This window comes from Phytophthora cinnamomi (assembly GCF_018691715.1).
Source record: "Phytophthora cinnamomi strain GKB4 chromosome Unknown Contig104, whole genome shotgun sequence".
Classification (NCBI taxonomy): domain Eukaryota; phylum Oomycota; class Peronosporomycetes; order Peronosporales; family Peronosporaceae; genus Phytophthora; species Phytophthora cinnamomi.
Genome location: NW_027151037.1, coordinates 338,365 through 353,409, shown reverse-complemented (window position 1 = coordinate 353,409; position 15,045 = coordinate 338,365). Strand labels below are relative to the sequence as shown.

The following is a 15,045-nucleotide window of genomic DNA, read 5'->3' as shown; positions in this document are numbered from 1 at the left end:
CCAAGCAAATACACTCAGAACTTTGCGAGTGCATACTTCATGGCAAGGAGTTCCTTGTCATGCACCGGATAGTTGCGCTCAGCTGGCTTCAGCTGACGCGATTGGTAATAGACGACACGATCACGGCCCTCGTGATCGTGCTGCTAACGCGCATCCGATCGCGAAATCGGATGCGTCACACACTACGTGAAATGGGCGATCTTGGTCAGCCACTGCCAAGATCGGCGCCTCAGTCAAGCCCCGCTTGACTGTATCGAATGCCTTTTGGCAATCGGGTGTCCAATTCCACACAGCTTCTTTCTTAAGAAGCTGTGACAGCGGGCGGATCTTGCCCGCATAGTCCTCCACGTACTTGCACAAGTACGTGGCCAAGGAACTGCCTCAGTTCCTTGACACTTGAAGGCGTTGGCCATTTGTTAATCACTCTGACCTTTTCTGGGTCAGGGCGGACACCATTCTTCCCTACGAGACACCCGAGGACGGGTATCTCGCTCGCCCCGAAGATACACTTCTTCAGGTTCGCGTAGAGCTTATGCTTTCGCATAAGCTCAAGTAGCTGTCGGAGATGCACCCTGTGCATCTCTACGTCGGTCTTCCGTCCACAGCCCGGCTGTGGATGAATACATCATCGAAGTAGCTCGGTGCGAAGTCGCGCACCGAGCGCAACAAGTGCGTCACGCACCTGTTGAAAGTCGCAGGGGCATTCTTAAGCCCCTGCGGCATTACTAGCCATTCCCAGAGCATGCCGCTTGGCGTGCTCACTGCCGTGAGGGATATCGCTCTCACGCATTAGGATTTGATAAAATCCATCTCGCAAGTCGAGAGCACTGTAAACGGTGCTCCCGGCCATCGAATCGATGATAACATCTTTTCGTGGTATCGGCGTCTGCGCGGTACCGTCGCATCGTTCAGCTTGTTGTAGCATGAACGATGCGCCATCCGCCCTGTGGCTTCTTGACACAGAACGTCGGAGCACTGTGCGGGGACTTTGATTCCCGCACTTGTCTGTTTTACGACGACTTTCAAAGAAGTCGTCGATCGCTTTCACTTGCTCTCGCGGCAGTGGCCACTGCCGCTTGACACAGTACTTCGTGCCCGGCACGAGATCAATCTCGTGCTGAATGCCCTTATCCTGCGGAAGCTCCGCAGGTATGTCTTCCGGGAGTACGTCTTTGTACTCCCTCAACAATTCGTAATAGGGACTCGACTTCAGCGAGTCCCAACCTTGTTCCTCGAAGCGCTCTCGCTTCGTCTTCGCACTGAGAGTGTCTTCACTCTCAGTGGTACTTCCCATGACGAGCTGCCTTAGCTCTTCGCTCTCGCTCGCCGTTCTTTCGCTGTCCGAAAGAACGCAGACTTGCTCGATGCGTCCATCGTGCAAGTCGCGCGTGAAGCGCTTCCAGCTCATGGCTGGAAGCGAAGTCAACTCCGACGCCGTCGTCGGAGGACTAGCGAGCTCCATGTCACGATACTGGAATCCAGTATCGGTGCGCGTCAAGACGCTTAGCGTCTTGACATTCGGCGTCACCGCCGCAGTCTGCCCAGCAGACTGCTCTTGTTGCGTCTCGGTCCCGGACCGAGACTTGCGCAGCGTTTTCCGCTTGCGCCGTCTTCTTGTTGTGCGGAGCCCGGCTCCGCACAGTTGTTCTTCTTGTCCCGGCCCGGCCGTGGACAGTCGTTCGCCGGCGGACCCTGTCCGCGGGCGCGCGGTATCAAGCCCGGCTTGACCGCATTTTTCCGTCGTGCAGCCCGGCTGCACGGTAATGTGTCCCTTCGCCGGCAGACCCTGTCTGCGGGCGCGATATCAAGCCCGGCTTGATCGCATGGCGCTTCGTCGTGCAGCCCGGCTGCACGACAGCATGCAAATTGCGTCAGTGCGGTACGTTTGCAACCGTCCGCACTGTTTGCAGCGTCAACTCCCGGAGTTGACACGCCTTCGTCACCTCGACGCCATTCATTGGCGGAGCCCCTCATGACCGAGGGTGCGTCGGCTCCCGGAGCCGACGCGTCGTTGTCGACCTGACCGCTTCGGGTCAGGGGCTGTCCCTTACACGCTTGAACGTGGGTGTTGGTTCCCGGAACCAACACATCTTTTTCTTCCGACGTCGGCAGCATTGCCGACGTGGGTCTCACTTGTGCGCGCCCTCGCGCACTTCCTGGGCACTCCGGGACAGCAGCATGAAGCGCTGTCTCGACTGGTGAGCCGCGCGCACCTGCTGGTGCATGCGCTGCGGTAACAGGGCCATCGCTCTCTGTTCCGCTATCGCGTCCGAAGCGCACGAGCGTGCGCTTCTTCCAGTCTATCACCGGATCATGCCGTGCAAGCCACGGCATGCCCATTACCACGTCGAACTTATCGTCCAGGTCCAGGACGATAAAGTGTTCGACAAACACTCGTTGTTTGTACGAGAAGCGCACGTTCACGACGCGCTTCTCGGTCTTCACGATGGCACCTGTTGCCAGTCGTACCTCCAGAAGACTTCGAGGTGTATCTACCTCCTCGAAGTCAAGTCTCGACAGGCTTCGTAGTCGAACAAAGTTGTTCGACGCGCCTGAGTCTACCAAAGCTCGAAGAGAGTCACTCGCTTTCTTCGAGTAAACATTCAAGATGACTAGGTTCGGCCTGTCATCTTGTTTCTTGCAGAGCTGGTCTCACTGGGGCTGCAGTCCTTAGTGTCGCGTGCCCGATGTCGGCACGCGCGACTGCATTACCAGTAGGGCGCCCCGCGCCTACTGGATGTTCGCGTTTTTGTTGGTCCGCGGCGATGCCTAGCATCGCCACGACGGCCACCTCCAGGGGTATGGGAGCTGTGCACTCCCGTGCAAAGTGACCGATCCTTCCGCAACGGAAGCATCGCACGTTACCTCCCTGCTGCTGGTAACCAGCAGTTGTTGCGCTCGAGAGGTCCATTGGTTCCGGACCTCCCGTCCTCGCTACCGGGCGTGGTTGCGGCCTCGGCACGTTCACATGCAGTTTAGCCTGCCGCAGGTTAAACTCCTCTTGCATGGCAAGAGTGATCGCAGCTTCGAGAGTACTCGGTACTCTCGGAAGAGATAGGTCTTCACAGGCCCATCTCTAAGTCCTTTCATGAACGTGACGACCTTGGTCGCCTCGTCAATCGGTTAGTCACGATATTTGATACCAAATATCGTGCGCGCTGCGCGTAAGCATGGACGTCATGCTTACCCTGCTGAAGGTCGAGGAACTCCGCCCTCGACCGGAATTCGTTTATGGGGCTCAAACGCTTGTTTGAGCTCCTCCTTGAATACTTCGTACGTGCTGAAGCACGTAGGATCGGAGAGTCGGCGTCCATACGCCCAACTCCTTGCGCGTCCGCCAAGGCAGGACATGGCGAACGCGACCTTCGACAGCGGGTCGACGATGCGTCGAGCCGCTATGGCTGTGTCGAGTTCGACAAGCCATCGGAGGAGAGGCTCGCCTCTCTTCCCACGTAATTGCTTACGCTCAACTTTAATGGTTGAGCACGCGGTGTCGTCCCTGACGACGCCGTCACTGAGGAAGCAGCGTCACGCTGCTCCTTCATGATGAATCCCAGAGCAACACCATGTTGCTCCGTCGGCGATAGCGTACGCAGCATTGTAGCTATCGCCGCTTCTCCAATGACTGTTGACAGTCGTTGAGGGCCTCCCACTCTGGGTCAGACAGGTGGGGGCAGTCAGCGCGTGCAACATGCGTTGCAGGCGTGTTGGAGTTTCCATGGGCACCTCCGTGCTCATGTGGTTCTCGGCTCCGCGTTCGTACACCGCGTACGAACGTCAAGCAGTCGGTCGTTGGACGGACTACAAAGTGCTACCAGGTGTAGTGGGTCTAACTTGACTCACTACTTTAGCTTACACGTTGCGCAACGTGTATGAGGAAGCGTAAGTACTTAGTAATTACTTAGGTTAATTATATTTGAGCACACAAATATAAGTTAACCTTAGACAAGACTCAAGTAGCTAGTTTAAGGTAAAATGAGAACTGTATTGTTTGTGAATTGATCTTCCTCAAAATCTGCCAAAACTGTTTATCATCTATGAAAGGGTTGGCAGCGGCTGGCTGTCAGAGCCCCGCTAATATGCATGTCTCTGATTGGTAGAAAGATGCTGCTTTCTACCAATAGGATCTTTTGGGTATGTGTGGACCACTCATTGTGGTGGTCCACTTCAATGTATCCATCGGTGTGTCTTACACCAATGTGAGGAAGTATCCAAAACGTTTAACAGATAACCTATCTGTTAAATTCACAAGTGGCTTGCAGCCACTTGTACGTGTAACCCCGTTACACTGCCTTGGCGGACGCGCAAGGAGTTGGGCGTATGGACGCCGACTCTCCGATCCTACGTGCTTCAGCACGTACGAAGTGTTCAAAGAGGAGCTCAAACAAGCGTTTGAGCCCCCGCAAAACGAGTTCCGGTCGAGGGCGGAGTTCCTCGACCTTCAGCAGGGTAAGCATGACGTCCATGCTTACGCGCAGCGCGCACGATATTTGGTATCAAATATCGTGACTAACCCGATTGACGAGGCGACCAAGGTCGTCACGTTCATGAAAGGACTTAGAGATGGGCCTGTGAAGACCTATCTCTTCCGAGAGTACCCGAGTACTCTCGAAGCTGCGATTACTCTTGCCATGCAAGAAGAGTTTAGCCTGCGGCAGGCTAAACTACATGCGAACGTACCGAGGCCGCAACCGCGCCCGGTAGCGAGGCCGGGAGGTCCAGAACCAATGGACCTCTCGAATGTAACAACTGCTGGTTACCAGCAGCAGGGAGGTAACGTGCGATGCTTCCGTTGCGGAAGGATCGGTCACTTTGCACGGGAGTGCACAGCTCCCATGCCCCTGGAGGTGGCCGTCGTGGCGATGCTAGGCATCGCCGCGGACCAACAAAAACGCGAACATCCAGTAGGCGCGGGCGCCCTACTGGTAATGCAGTCGCGCGTGCCGACATCGGACACGCGACACTGAGGACTGCAGCCCCAGTGAGACCAGCTCTCACTGTAAGAAACAAGATGACAGGCCGAACCTAGTCATCTTGAGGTTTACTCGAAGAGAGCGAGTGACTCTCTTCGAGCTTTGGTAGATTCAGGCGCGTCGAACAACTTTATTCGACTACGAAGCCTGTCGAGACTTGACTTCGAGGAGGTAGATACACCTCGAAGTCTTCTGGAGGTACGACTGGCAACAGGTGCCATCGTGAAGACCGAGAAGCGCGTCGTGAACGTGCGCTTCTCGTACAAACAACGAGTGTTTGTCGAACACTTTATCGTCCTGACCTGGACGATAAGTTCGACGTAGTAATGGGCATACCGTGGCTTGCACGGCATGATCCGGTAATAGACTGGAAGAAGCGCACGCTCGTGCGCTTCGGACGCGACAGCGGAACAGAGAGCGATGGCCCTGTTACCGCAGCGCATGCACCAGCAGGTGCGCGCGGCTCACCAGTCGAGACAGCGCTTTATGCTGCTGTCCCGAGTGCCAAGAAGTGCGCGAGGGCGCGCACAGTGAGACCCACGTCGGCAATGATGCCGACGTCGGAAAAGATGTGTTGGTTCCGGGAACCAACACCCACGTTCAAGCGTGTAGGACAGTCCCTGACCCGAAGTGGTCAGGTCGACACGACGCGTCGGCTCCGGAGCCGACGAACCCTCGGTCATGAGGGGCTCCGCCAATGAATGGCGTCGAGGTGACGAAGGCGTGTCAACTCCGGAGTTGACGCTGCAAACAGTGCGGACGGTTGCAAACGTACCGCACTGACACAATTTACGCTGTCGTGCAGCCGGGCTGCACGACGAAGCGCCATGCGATCAAGCCGGGCTTGATATCGCACGCCCGCAGACAGGGTCTGCCGGCGAAGGGACACATTACCGTGCAGCCGGGCTGCACGACGGAAAATGCGGTCAAGCCGGGCTTGATACCGCGCGCCCGCGGACAGGGTCCGCCGGCGAACGACTGTCCACGGCCGGGCCGGGACAAGAAGAACAACTGTGCGGAGCCGGGCTCCGCACAACAAGAAGACGGCGCAAGCGGAAAACGCTGCGCAAGTCTCGGTCCGGGACCGAGACGCAACAAGAGCAGTCTGCTGGGCAGACTGCGGCGGTGACGCCGAATGTCAAGACGCTAAGCGTCTTGACGCGCACCGATACTGGATTCCAGTATCGTGACATGGAGCTGCTAGTCCTCCGACGACGGCGTCGGAGTTGACTTCGCTTCCAGCCATGAGCTGAAGCGCTACGCGCGACTTGCACGATGGACGCATCGAGTAAGTCTGCGTTCTTCGGACAGCGAAAGAACGGCGAGCGAGAGCGAAGAGCTAAGGCAGCTCGTCATGGAAGTACCACTGAGAGTGAAGACACTCAGTGCGAAGACGAAGCGAGAGCGCTTCGAGGAACAAGGTTGGGACTCGCCAGTCGAGTCCCTATTACGAATTGTTGAGGGAGTACAAAGACGTACTCACGGAAGACATTCCTGCGGAGCTTCCGCAGGATAAGGGCATTCAGCACGAGATTGATCTCGTGCCGGGCACGAAGTACTGTGTCACGCGGCAGTGGCCACTGCCGGGAGAGCAAGTGAAAGCGATCGACGACTTCTTTGAAAGTCGTCGTAGCAGGACAAGTGCGGGAATCAAAGTCCCGCACAGTGCTCCGACGTTCTGTGTCAAGAAGCCACAGGGCGGATGGCGCATCGTTCATGCCTACAACAAGCTGAACGATGCGACGGTACCGGCGCAGACGCCGATACCACGAAAAGATGTTATCATCGATTCGATGGCCGGGAGCACCGTTTACAGTGCTCTCGACTTGCGAGATGGATTTTATCAATCTAATGCGTGAGAGCGATATCCTCTCACGGCAGTGAGCACGCCAAGCGGCATGCTCTGGGAATGGCTAGTAATGCCACAGGGGCTTAAGAATGCCCCTGCGACTTTCAACAGGTGCGTGACGCATTTGTTGCGCTCGGTGCGCGACTTCGCACCGAGCTACTTCGATGATGTATTCATCCACAGCCGGGCTGTGGACGGAAGACGACGTAGAGATGCACAGGGTGCATCTCCGGCAGCTACTTGAGCTTATGCGAAAGCATAAGCTCTACGCGAACCTGAAGAAGTGTATCTTCGGGCGAGCGAGATACCCGTCCTCGGGTGTCTCGTAGGGAAGAATGGTGTCCGCCCTGACCCAGAAAAGGTCAGAGTGATTAACAAATGGCCAACGCTCAAGTGTCAAGGAACTGAGGCAGTTCCTTGGCCACGTACTTGTGCAAGTACGTGGAGGACTATGCGGCAAGATCCGCCCGCTGTCACAGCTTCTTAAGAAAGAAGCTGTGTGGAATTGGACACCCGATTGCCAAAAGCTCGATACAGTCAAGCGGGCTTGACTGAGGCGCCGATCTTGGCAGTGGCTGACCAAGATCGCCCATTTCACGTAGTGTGTGACGCATCCGATTTCGCGATCGGATGCGCGTTATGCAGCACGATCACGAGGGCCGTGATCGTGTCGTCTATTACCAATCGCGTCAGCTGAAGCCAGCTGAGCGCAACTATCCGGTGCATGACAAGGAACTCCTTGCCATGAAGTATGCACTCGCAAAGTTCTGAGTGTATTTGCTTGGAAGTAGACCATTTGTGGTCTACACCGACCATGCTTCACTGCGCACCGCAGTGAAGTCGCCACATTTCACAAAGAATGGCGAGATGGCTCTCATTCTTTGCGGAGTATAACTTCCGGGTCGAATACAAACCCGGAAGATTGAACGTGGTGGCCGACGCGTTATCACGTCGGCCAGACTATGCAGAAGCTGTTGACGTCAATGCCATTGACGCCATGCGATCGAGCAAACCCACATCATCTCTGTTGGATGATGTGAAGGCCGCGTACGCGCACGACGCGGACGCGAAGCTCTTGCTGGCCTATGGCACAGCGCCTTCTGACAAGTCCCGTCAGAAGCTGCCCAAGCACCTTCGAGCGCGTGCACACCGCTTTCGTGTGCACGAAGGACTGCTACTCTACAACGCAGTCGACGACAACGCGGATCGCGTTGTCGTGCCAAATGACCATGACCTGCGACTCAGGATCATGTACGAGTATCATGATGCCCCGCCTGCGGGACATCTCGGACGTGAGAAGACTTACGTCCTTCTCACGCGCGACTTCTACTGGTACCACCAGTGTAAGTGGTGCGCAAGCACATCCGTGCTTGCGAGGTATGCCAACGCGTGAAGCCTGCGCCATTCGCGCAGGCTCCACTGCAATCACTACCGACTCCGTCGGAGTGTTGGAAGTCCATGTCTTTGGACTTCATCTTTGGTCTTCCCCGGATAGCGGAGGAACACCGGTGTTGTGGTCTTTGTAGACCGTTTCAGCAAGATGGTACATCTTGCTGCGGTGCCAGCAGAGGTGACCGCGAAGCAGACGGCCTGTCTGCTCGTCGACATGGTGTTCAAACACCATGGCATGCCGTCCGACATCGTGTCGGACCGAGACCCGCGCTTCACAGCGCACCTGTGGCAAGAAGTGTTTACACTTCTTGGGAGCCAGTTTCATGTCGACTGCGGATCATCCGCAGACGGACGGTCAAACCGAGCGCGTGAATCGCGTGCTCGTCGATATGTTGAAGAGCTACGCTCACTCGTTCCAATACTGGAGCGAGTGCTTATCGATGGCAGAGTTTGCCATCAATAACTCAGTGCATGCCTCGACCGGGCATACACCGTTCTACGTGAATGCCATGCGGCATCCACGCCTACCGAGTTTACTCGGAGTGATGACTCCCACTTTAAGTGGGGAGGATCTACGACTGCAATACAGCAGCCGCAGAAAACCGCTGACACTTGCACAGTGTCAGCTGCAACAATGGACAAATTACGAGCTGCGCAGGGCGCAGACTCCCCAACAACATGGTTAACGATCACGGTCTGCGCTGGGCGCAGACACCGCAAAGAACCACACAGAGGCCGGGCCTCTATGGAGAGCGAGCTGAATGACTTCAGCTCGGATGCAATCAGTTTCATCACCAAAAGACAAGCCGTGATTCGGTTTGTCCAAGACACAATAGCAGCTTCTGTTGATCAACAGAAGCTGAACGCAGACAATGCGGGCAGAGGCAACACAAATAAATTTAAAGTTGGTTCATTAGTTTTGTTAGCAACACAAAACCTGCCTAGACATACAGTTTGGATTTCGGAGCAAGCAAGCTTGCTCCGCGCTTCATCGGGCCGTTCACTGTGTTAGCACGGCACGGCAACGCTTACACGCTAGACATACCGTCTAGCATGCGCCTCCATCCGACCTTTTACGTCGGGCGGCTGAAGCCATACCGGCAGCACGAGCCATCTAGGTCGGCTGACCCGAAGCCTCGGCAGGAGCCGAGGCAGAAGCGGAGGACTTGGCCTCGGCGACGAGCAACCTCTCCTCCAGCGCGGACGTGCTGGAGCAACCCCTTCATCTGGGTCCCCAGCTCGACCTGGATATTCGAGGCGGTCTGCGAGACCGCCGCGACTTGGGCCTTCTGGTTCGCCAGCTCCTGCTTCAGGGCGGCGAACTCAGCGCCCTGAAGACGCTCCACGACGGTCACCCGGTCGTGGAGAGGCGCATACTGATCAGCCCGGGGCTGATCATACCCGGGCGTGTTCCCACCCCGCCACCGCCGATCCGTGACGCCCGCGGCTCAACCCGCTGGATTGTTGAGCGGATTGTTGACCATAGTATCCCGAAAACGAACCCTCAAGGCTCGTTTTCGTATTCGTTGAGAGGATTTCCTCCCATCGAGATACATGGGAGCCGCGGAACGTCTTGCTGGAGGACGTTCCGGAAATGGTGCGGGCGTACGAAGAGCAGTACGCGCTGGCGCAGCGGAAGTAACACGAGCGCTGCGATCATCGCTAGCGCTCGAACCCTCACGTGCTAAGAACTTAGCACGGAGCTCTTTGAGACTCTCGGGCACACGGAACGACGTGTACCCGTTCAGGTCGCGGTCGCTCAAGCGGACCGCGCCTGAAAGCACTTCGTGCACTGAAAGCCCTCGGGCACAGCGCACGGCACATTTGCCTCCTCAGCAGCAACATGAAGTTGCTCCAGCTTTCCACGCTTCGAGTACGTCTCGAAGCGATCACGCGCTTGCTTAATCCGATCACGGTAAGCACTCGGCCACTTGTTGAAGTTCTCAACAAAGGCGTTCCAGCTTTGACAAAGTGCCTGCCATTCGGGCACTTTGCTGCGAGAAGAGGTCTTCTTGCTTTGAAACCATCGGAGCTCATGAAAGAGTCCGATGTAGTATCGCGCCTTTGATGCGTTTCCGCATCAAAGTGCAGCTCGGCAGCCACAGCGTCATCTTTGATGGCGCTGCATACGTACAGCGGCACCTCATTCGGAGGTACCGAGTTCCCAAACCGGTCCGCGATCTCGGACGCGGACGGCATCTATGGATCGCGCTGCAGGCGCAGCGCGCGGAGAGCCTTGAGCTTTAACATCACGCGCTGCAGCAGCAGCGCGCGGAGTACTGAGAGCCCCAGCTGAAGCGAGTGGGGTATCACTCTCAGTACGCGAACGCTTCGAACTCGAAGCGTCCGATTCGTCCCCTTCACGCGGGCGAACGTTCTTGGCGTGAGGGTCGAGCGATTCGCTCGACACTGAGTCTTTACGCTTTGAGGGCGAGTCCTCCTCGCCCTCCATGTCTTCATCGTCGTCGTCGAAGTCGACGACGTCACCGTACTTCGCCTTCTGGCGTTCGAGTAGTCGTCGATGGAGAGATGACTCCCCATCGACTTAGCGGACTTCTTCTGAGGCGCGCTCATCGTTGAATGAGCGCGGATTTCTTCTCCAAACGCGGAGAATTGACGAATGGTCAATTCCAAAGATTGACGTGCGGGGACCCCGCGCGTCTAACCTTAAGGGGGGGATGGTGTAACGGGGTTACACGTACAAGTGGCTGTAAGCCACTTGTGAATTTAACAGATAGGTTATCTGTTAAACGTTTTGGATACTTCCTCACATTGGTGTAAGACACACCGATGGATACATTGAAGTGGACCACCACAGTGAGTGGTCCACACATACCCAAAAGATCCTATTGGTAGAAAGCAGCATCTTTCTACCAATCAGAGACATGCATATTAGCGGGGCTCTGACAGCCAGCCGCTGCCAACCCTTTCATAGATGATAAACAGTTTTAGCAGCTTTTACAGGAAGATCAATTTTCAAACAATACAGTTCTCATTTTACCTAATCAAAGTCACTTGGAATCCTTTCTTACTTAACTTATATTTGTGTATTCAAATATAATTAACCTAAGTAAGTACTAAGTACTTACGCTTCCTCATACATGTTGCGCAACGTGTAAGCTAAAGTAGTGAGTCAAGTTAGACCCACTACACTATGTGTACACGTTCAACTAGTATATCCTCCCCTTTGCTCGTCTAAACTACGGAGTAGACTACATCTACCAACAAGACAAACGCGAGCATCCAGTATCAACACTTCAAAGCGCACGAAGGAGTTTTCTTTTGCTGGGTATGACATTAATGTGCTAGACTGGCCGTCCAAGTCTCTGGATCTAAACCCAATAGAAAACTTGTGGTCGATCAGGAGTCGGAGAGTTTATCCTAATGGCAAACAGTATGATAGCGTGCCTCAATTGAAGTCTGCGCTCTTTGAGGCGCGGGATTCTATTGTCACAGCTATGCTTGCTTCCTCATCGAGTCTATGCCTCGTAGTTGCGTAGAAGTACTGGATAAGAAAGGTAACAAGACCCACTACGGATTTATCACCACTTTTTAAGTTAGATTTTTGTATTAGTTGCATGGCTGATTCAACCTGGCGCAGTGCCAAAAGCACCACCTTGTATGCTAGCTACACTTAGGTCTCGCGCGTTAACACAACTCCTCTGTAACTACTAATATTGTAAAGGCTCAAACATATCTGGATAGCATCGGCCAACTCGTAAAAATGAGTGAGGTACGGCCACCAACGTGGCCGAAAAATCCTGTATTAATAAGGCTGTCCTTGACAAAACTGGTTCATACTGAAATATAGCAATACGACTCCGCAAATTTCTTTATGTCGAAAAGCAAAGTCCAATTCCGAATATTCAACTTTGCACATGCGGCGCAGCCGAAGCCGAAGCCGCAGTGGCTCGCTCGACAGCTTGGGCCGGCGCCGGCGCCGCGACGCGCCCTCCAGCAGCCGCAGACGCCGCCGCTCCGTGTCCGCCTCGCGTTCGCGTTCGCGCTCCCGCTCTCCGCCGCGCAACCGCCGCCGCCGGGAGCGCCGCAGTCGCAGTCGCAGCCGCAGCGTAGAGCGGCGCCGCCGTCGCCGCTCGTACAGCCGCAGCAGGAGTCGCAGCAGGTCGCGGGGGCGGCGTTCTACCTCCCGTTCTACGTCTCGTAGGGCGAACGGGACTGAAAGGTAGAGCGGTTCTACCGAATTTGTTGGGACGCAAAAGGTGGAGTGGAAATTTTCCGTTAACACGTTCTACCTTGTCGTGTGCATTGCAGGGTGAAGGAGGACGCGGAGCAGCCCAAGCCGCAGCAGGTGGAGGAGGTGAACGCGCTGTCCCACCTGAGCGAGGAGGAGCAGATGCAGATGCTGCTCGGCTTCGGGGGCTTCGACTCCACCAAGGGCAAGGCGGTGGAGGAGAACGTTAAGAGCGCCGCCGTGGGCACCGCGAGGCGCGAGAACAAGCGCGAGTACCGCCAGTACATGAACCGCCGCGGTGGCTTCAACCGCCCACTGGACAAGTCCTAAGGTGGGTTAGTGGGGGCCTTGACAGAGACTAAAACGCTGTGACTCTGACCTGTGGCTGCGTAGAGATACATGGCTGATGCAATAGAGGACCTTCACGTTAGCCTATAACTATATTTTTCCTCTTCAGTAGGCTCTCTGCTGTCTGTCAGTGTCCAAAGTTCGTTTTGCCGCACACGTTGGGGCTTCTTCCGCGCGACGCTGTCGCTCGTTTCCAGACGGAGCTCCTTACTCACAAACCAACGACGGACTACGCCGCACTGAATGACAAGCAATGGGACGGTCTCCAGAACTGCGGCCGCTGCGCCGAGGTTTCGTGCGCTGACAAGCGGTGCGCGGACCAGTCCAAGTCCATCGTGGTGCAGATTCTGGACCGCTGCCCCGAGTGCGCGTACGTGACCTGGATCTGTCGCCGACGGTGTTCACCTCCCTGACGGGGTCGACGCCGTCGTGGTACTCCATCAAGTGGAGTTCGTGGACTGCCCCGTGTCGGGCAACGCTAACTACTGCCTCAAGGGCGGCAGCAACAATTACTGGACGGTGGTGCAGCCCACCAACTTCGCCACGGGCGTCAAGAGCCTGCAGATCAATGGTCAGGACACGACCATGCTCGGCTCGGCCTATTACTACCTGCTCGACGGCGCCAGTCAGACCCAGACCGACCTGACCAGCATGACCATCTCCATGACGGACGTGAACGGCAACTCGATCGAGGACACGGTGTTGCTCACCGCCGACTCGGGCACGGAAGGCTCCAACCAGTTCCCATCAGGCGGATCCTCGCAGACTGCGCAACAGAGCTCGCCGACGTGCAACAACCCGACCCCGACAACTGCGGCTACGACGAAGGCCCCCACGACGGCCCCGCCCACCCAAGCTCCGACTCCGTCACCTACGCCGACACTGACTCAGACGCCGGTTTCTACTACGCGGACGCCTTCACCCACCACGGTGCGTCTTGCTACTGCTTCTCCTGCCACTACTGCCCCGTCGTACAAACAGCAAGAGATCTTACCCACTACTGTTCCTGTGTCCACGGCCCCTCCTGCCACGGTTGCTCCTTCAACCACTGCTCCGTTACCCAGAATTCGGAGACTGCCAGGGGAAGCGGTGCCGCCCAGCAGCATTTCAACATCGCGGGAACGGTGGAGCCTGAGGCCACGACGGCCCCGAAGGAGGTGGTCAAGACCTCGAAACCAGTGGCAACGACACCCTTACTACTTCTGACGATGACTGCTCATCAGCAGACCCAGCAGAGTGCCGGAGTGCCGGCCGCGACCACGGCTGCCCCATCGTCCGAGCAACAGACTGCCGACAGCCAAGCCAGCGGCGACGAAGCCCAGAAGGCTAACACCAAGTCTGGTGAGACGTCCGCCAGCACCGACCCGTTGATCATTGTGTTGTCTACGGTCGGAGCGGTGGGCCTTGTGACTCTCATCGTCGCCGTGGTGATCGCCAAGAGGAAGGACAGAAGGCTCGCGACTTCGAAGCGCCGTCTATGATAAGCGTGCAGTCTTTTGACGTGCAGAAACTCCTTCAGACCGGAGACAGGCATTCGGCATCCTGTAGGGCGGTCGATCTGTCCTCGGTCCGTAGTCTTGGTGTGAAGAACTTATGACTTCCATCAGTTTTGTTATTCGTGAAGCAGCAAGTTTAATCCCAAGTGCGTGTAGTGTTGGATCGTGCGCTGTGTCGTAACAGTAGAACAAGAATCAAAGCCATATTGGAGCGATGCAAATGTGAAGGCGGACCACGTTGCACATGTACACAGTGCAATGCAGAGCTCGCAATCGGGTACCCGAACCCGGGTAAAATGCTTACCCGACCGGGTATACCCGAACTTCGGGTAGGGTGCGGGTACCCGAAAGCATCCTCGGGTGGTGCGGGTATACCCGAGCCTACATGTACCTATAATGTTACAATATGACTACTTGTCTGCCTTTGTTTTAGATCTGCATATCCCGCTGTGCATTCCGGCGGTATCGGAAAGCAATTTCTCCACTGCGAGAACCGTAATTTGTAAATCGTGGAGTTCCCTCCGGCTATCGATGGTAGATGATATTCTCGCAGTGAGATCTAGTAGCGATCTAGTCGACTGAGAGTAGGTCAACTAAAGATGAACTCACAATATATCTCACGCTTTGTTAGAATGGAGTATATGATAGGCCGGGTACCCGAACTGCGCTGTCGGGCGGGTGCGGGTACCCGAGGTGACCCAAGAGATGCGATCGGGCGGGGCGAGTAGCCCGAAAATCGCCATTTGAGAGCTCTGCTCTACGCGCCCGCTGCAACTCACCTGCGGGACGCTGTTG

General features: G+C 56.0%; 2 protein-coding genes across 2 annotated transcripts; both read left to right on the top strand.

Moving 5' to 3' along the window:
* Window positions 1-12,137: 12,137 nt before the first annotated feature.
* IUM83_05960 (U4/U6.U5 small nuclear ribonucleoprotein 27 kDa protein) lies at window positions 12,138-12,736 on the top strand (the record flags this gene model as incomplete). Its single annotated transcript, XM_067930126.1, has 2 exons — window positions 12,138-12,397; window positions 12,487-12,736. 2 exons carry the CDS (start codon window positions 12,138-12,140, stop codon window positions 12,734-12,736), a joined length of 510 nt encoding a protein of 169 aa, XP_067782799.1.
* Window positions 12,737-12,912: 176 nt separating this feature from the next.
* Window positions 12,913-14,235, top strand: IUM83_05959 (putative carbohydrate-binding protein; the record flags this gene model as incomplete). The annotated part of the gene is made up of 3 exons (XM_067930125.1): window positions 12,913-13,141; window positions 13,200-13,684; window positions 13,819-14,235. The coding sequence occupies 3 exons, from the start codon at window positions 12,913-12,915 to the stop codon at window positions 14,233-14,235; spliced, it is 1,131 nt and encodes a 376-aa protein (XP_067782596.1).
* Between the last annotated feature and the right edge of the window lie 810 nt (window positions 14,236-15,045).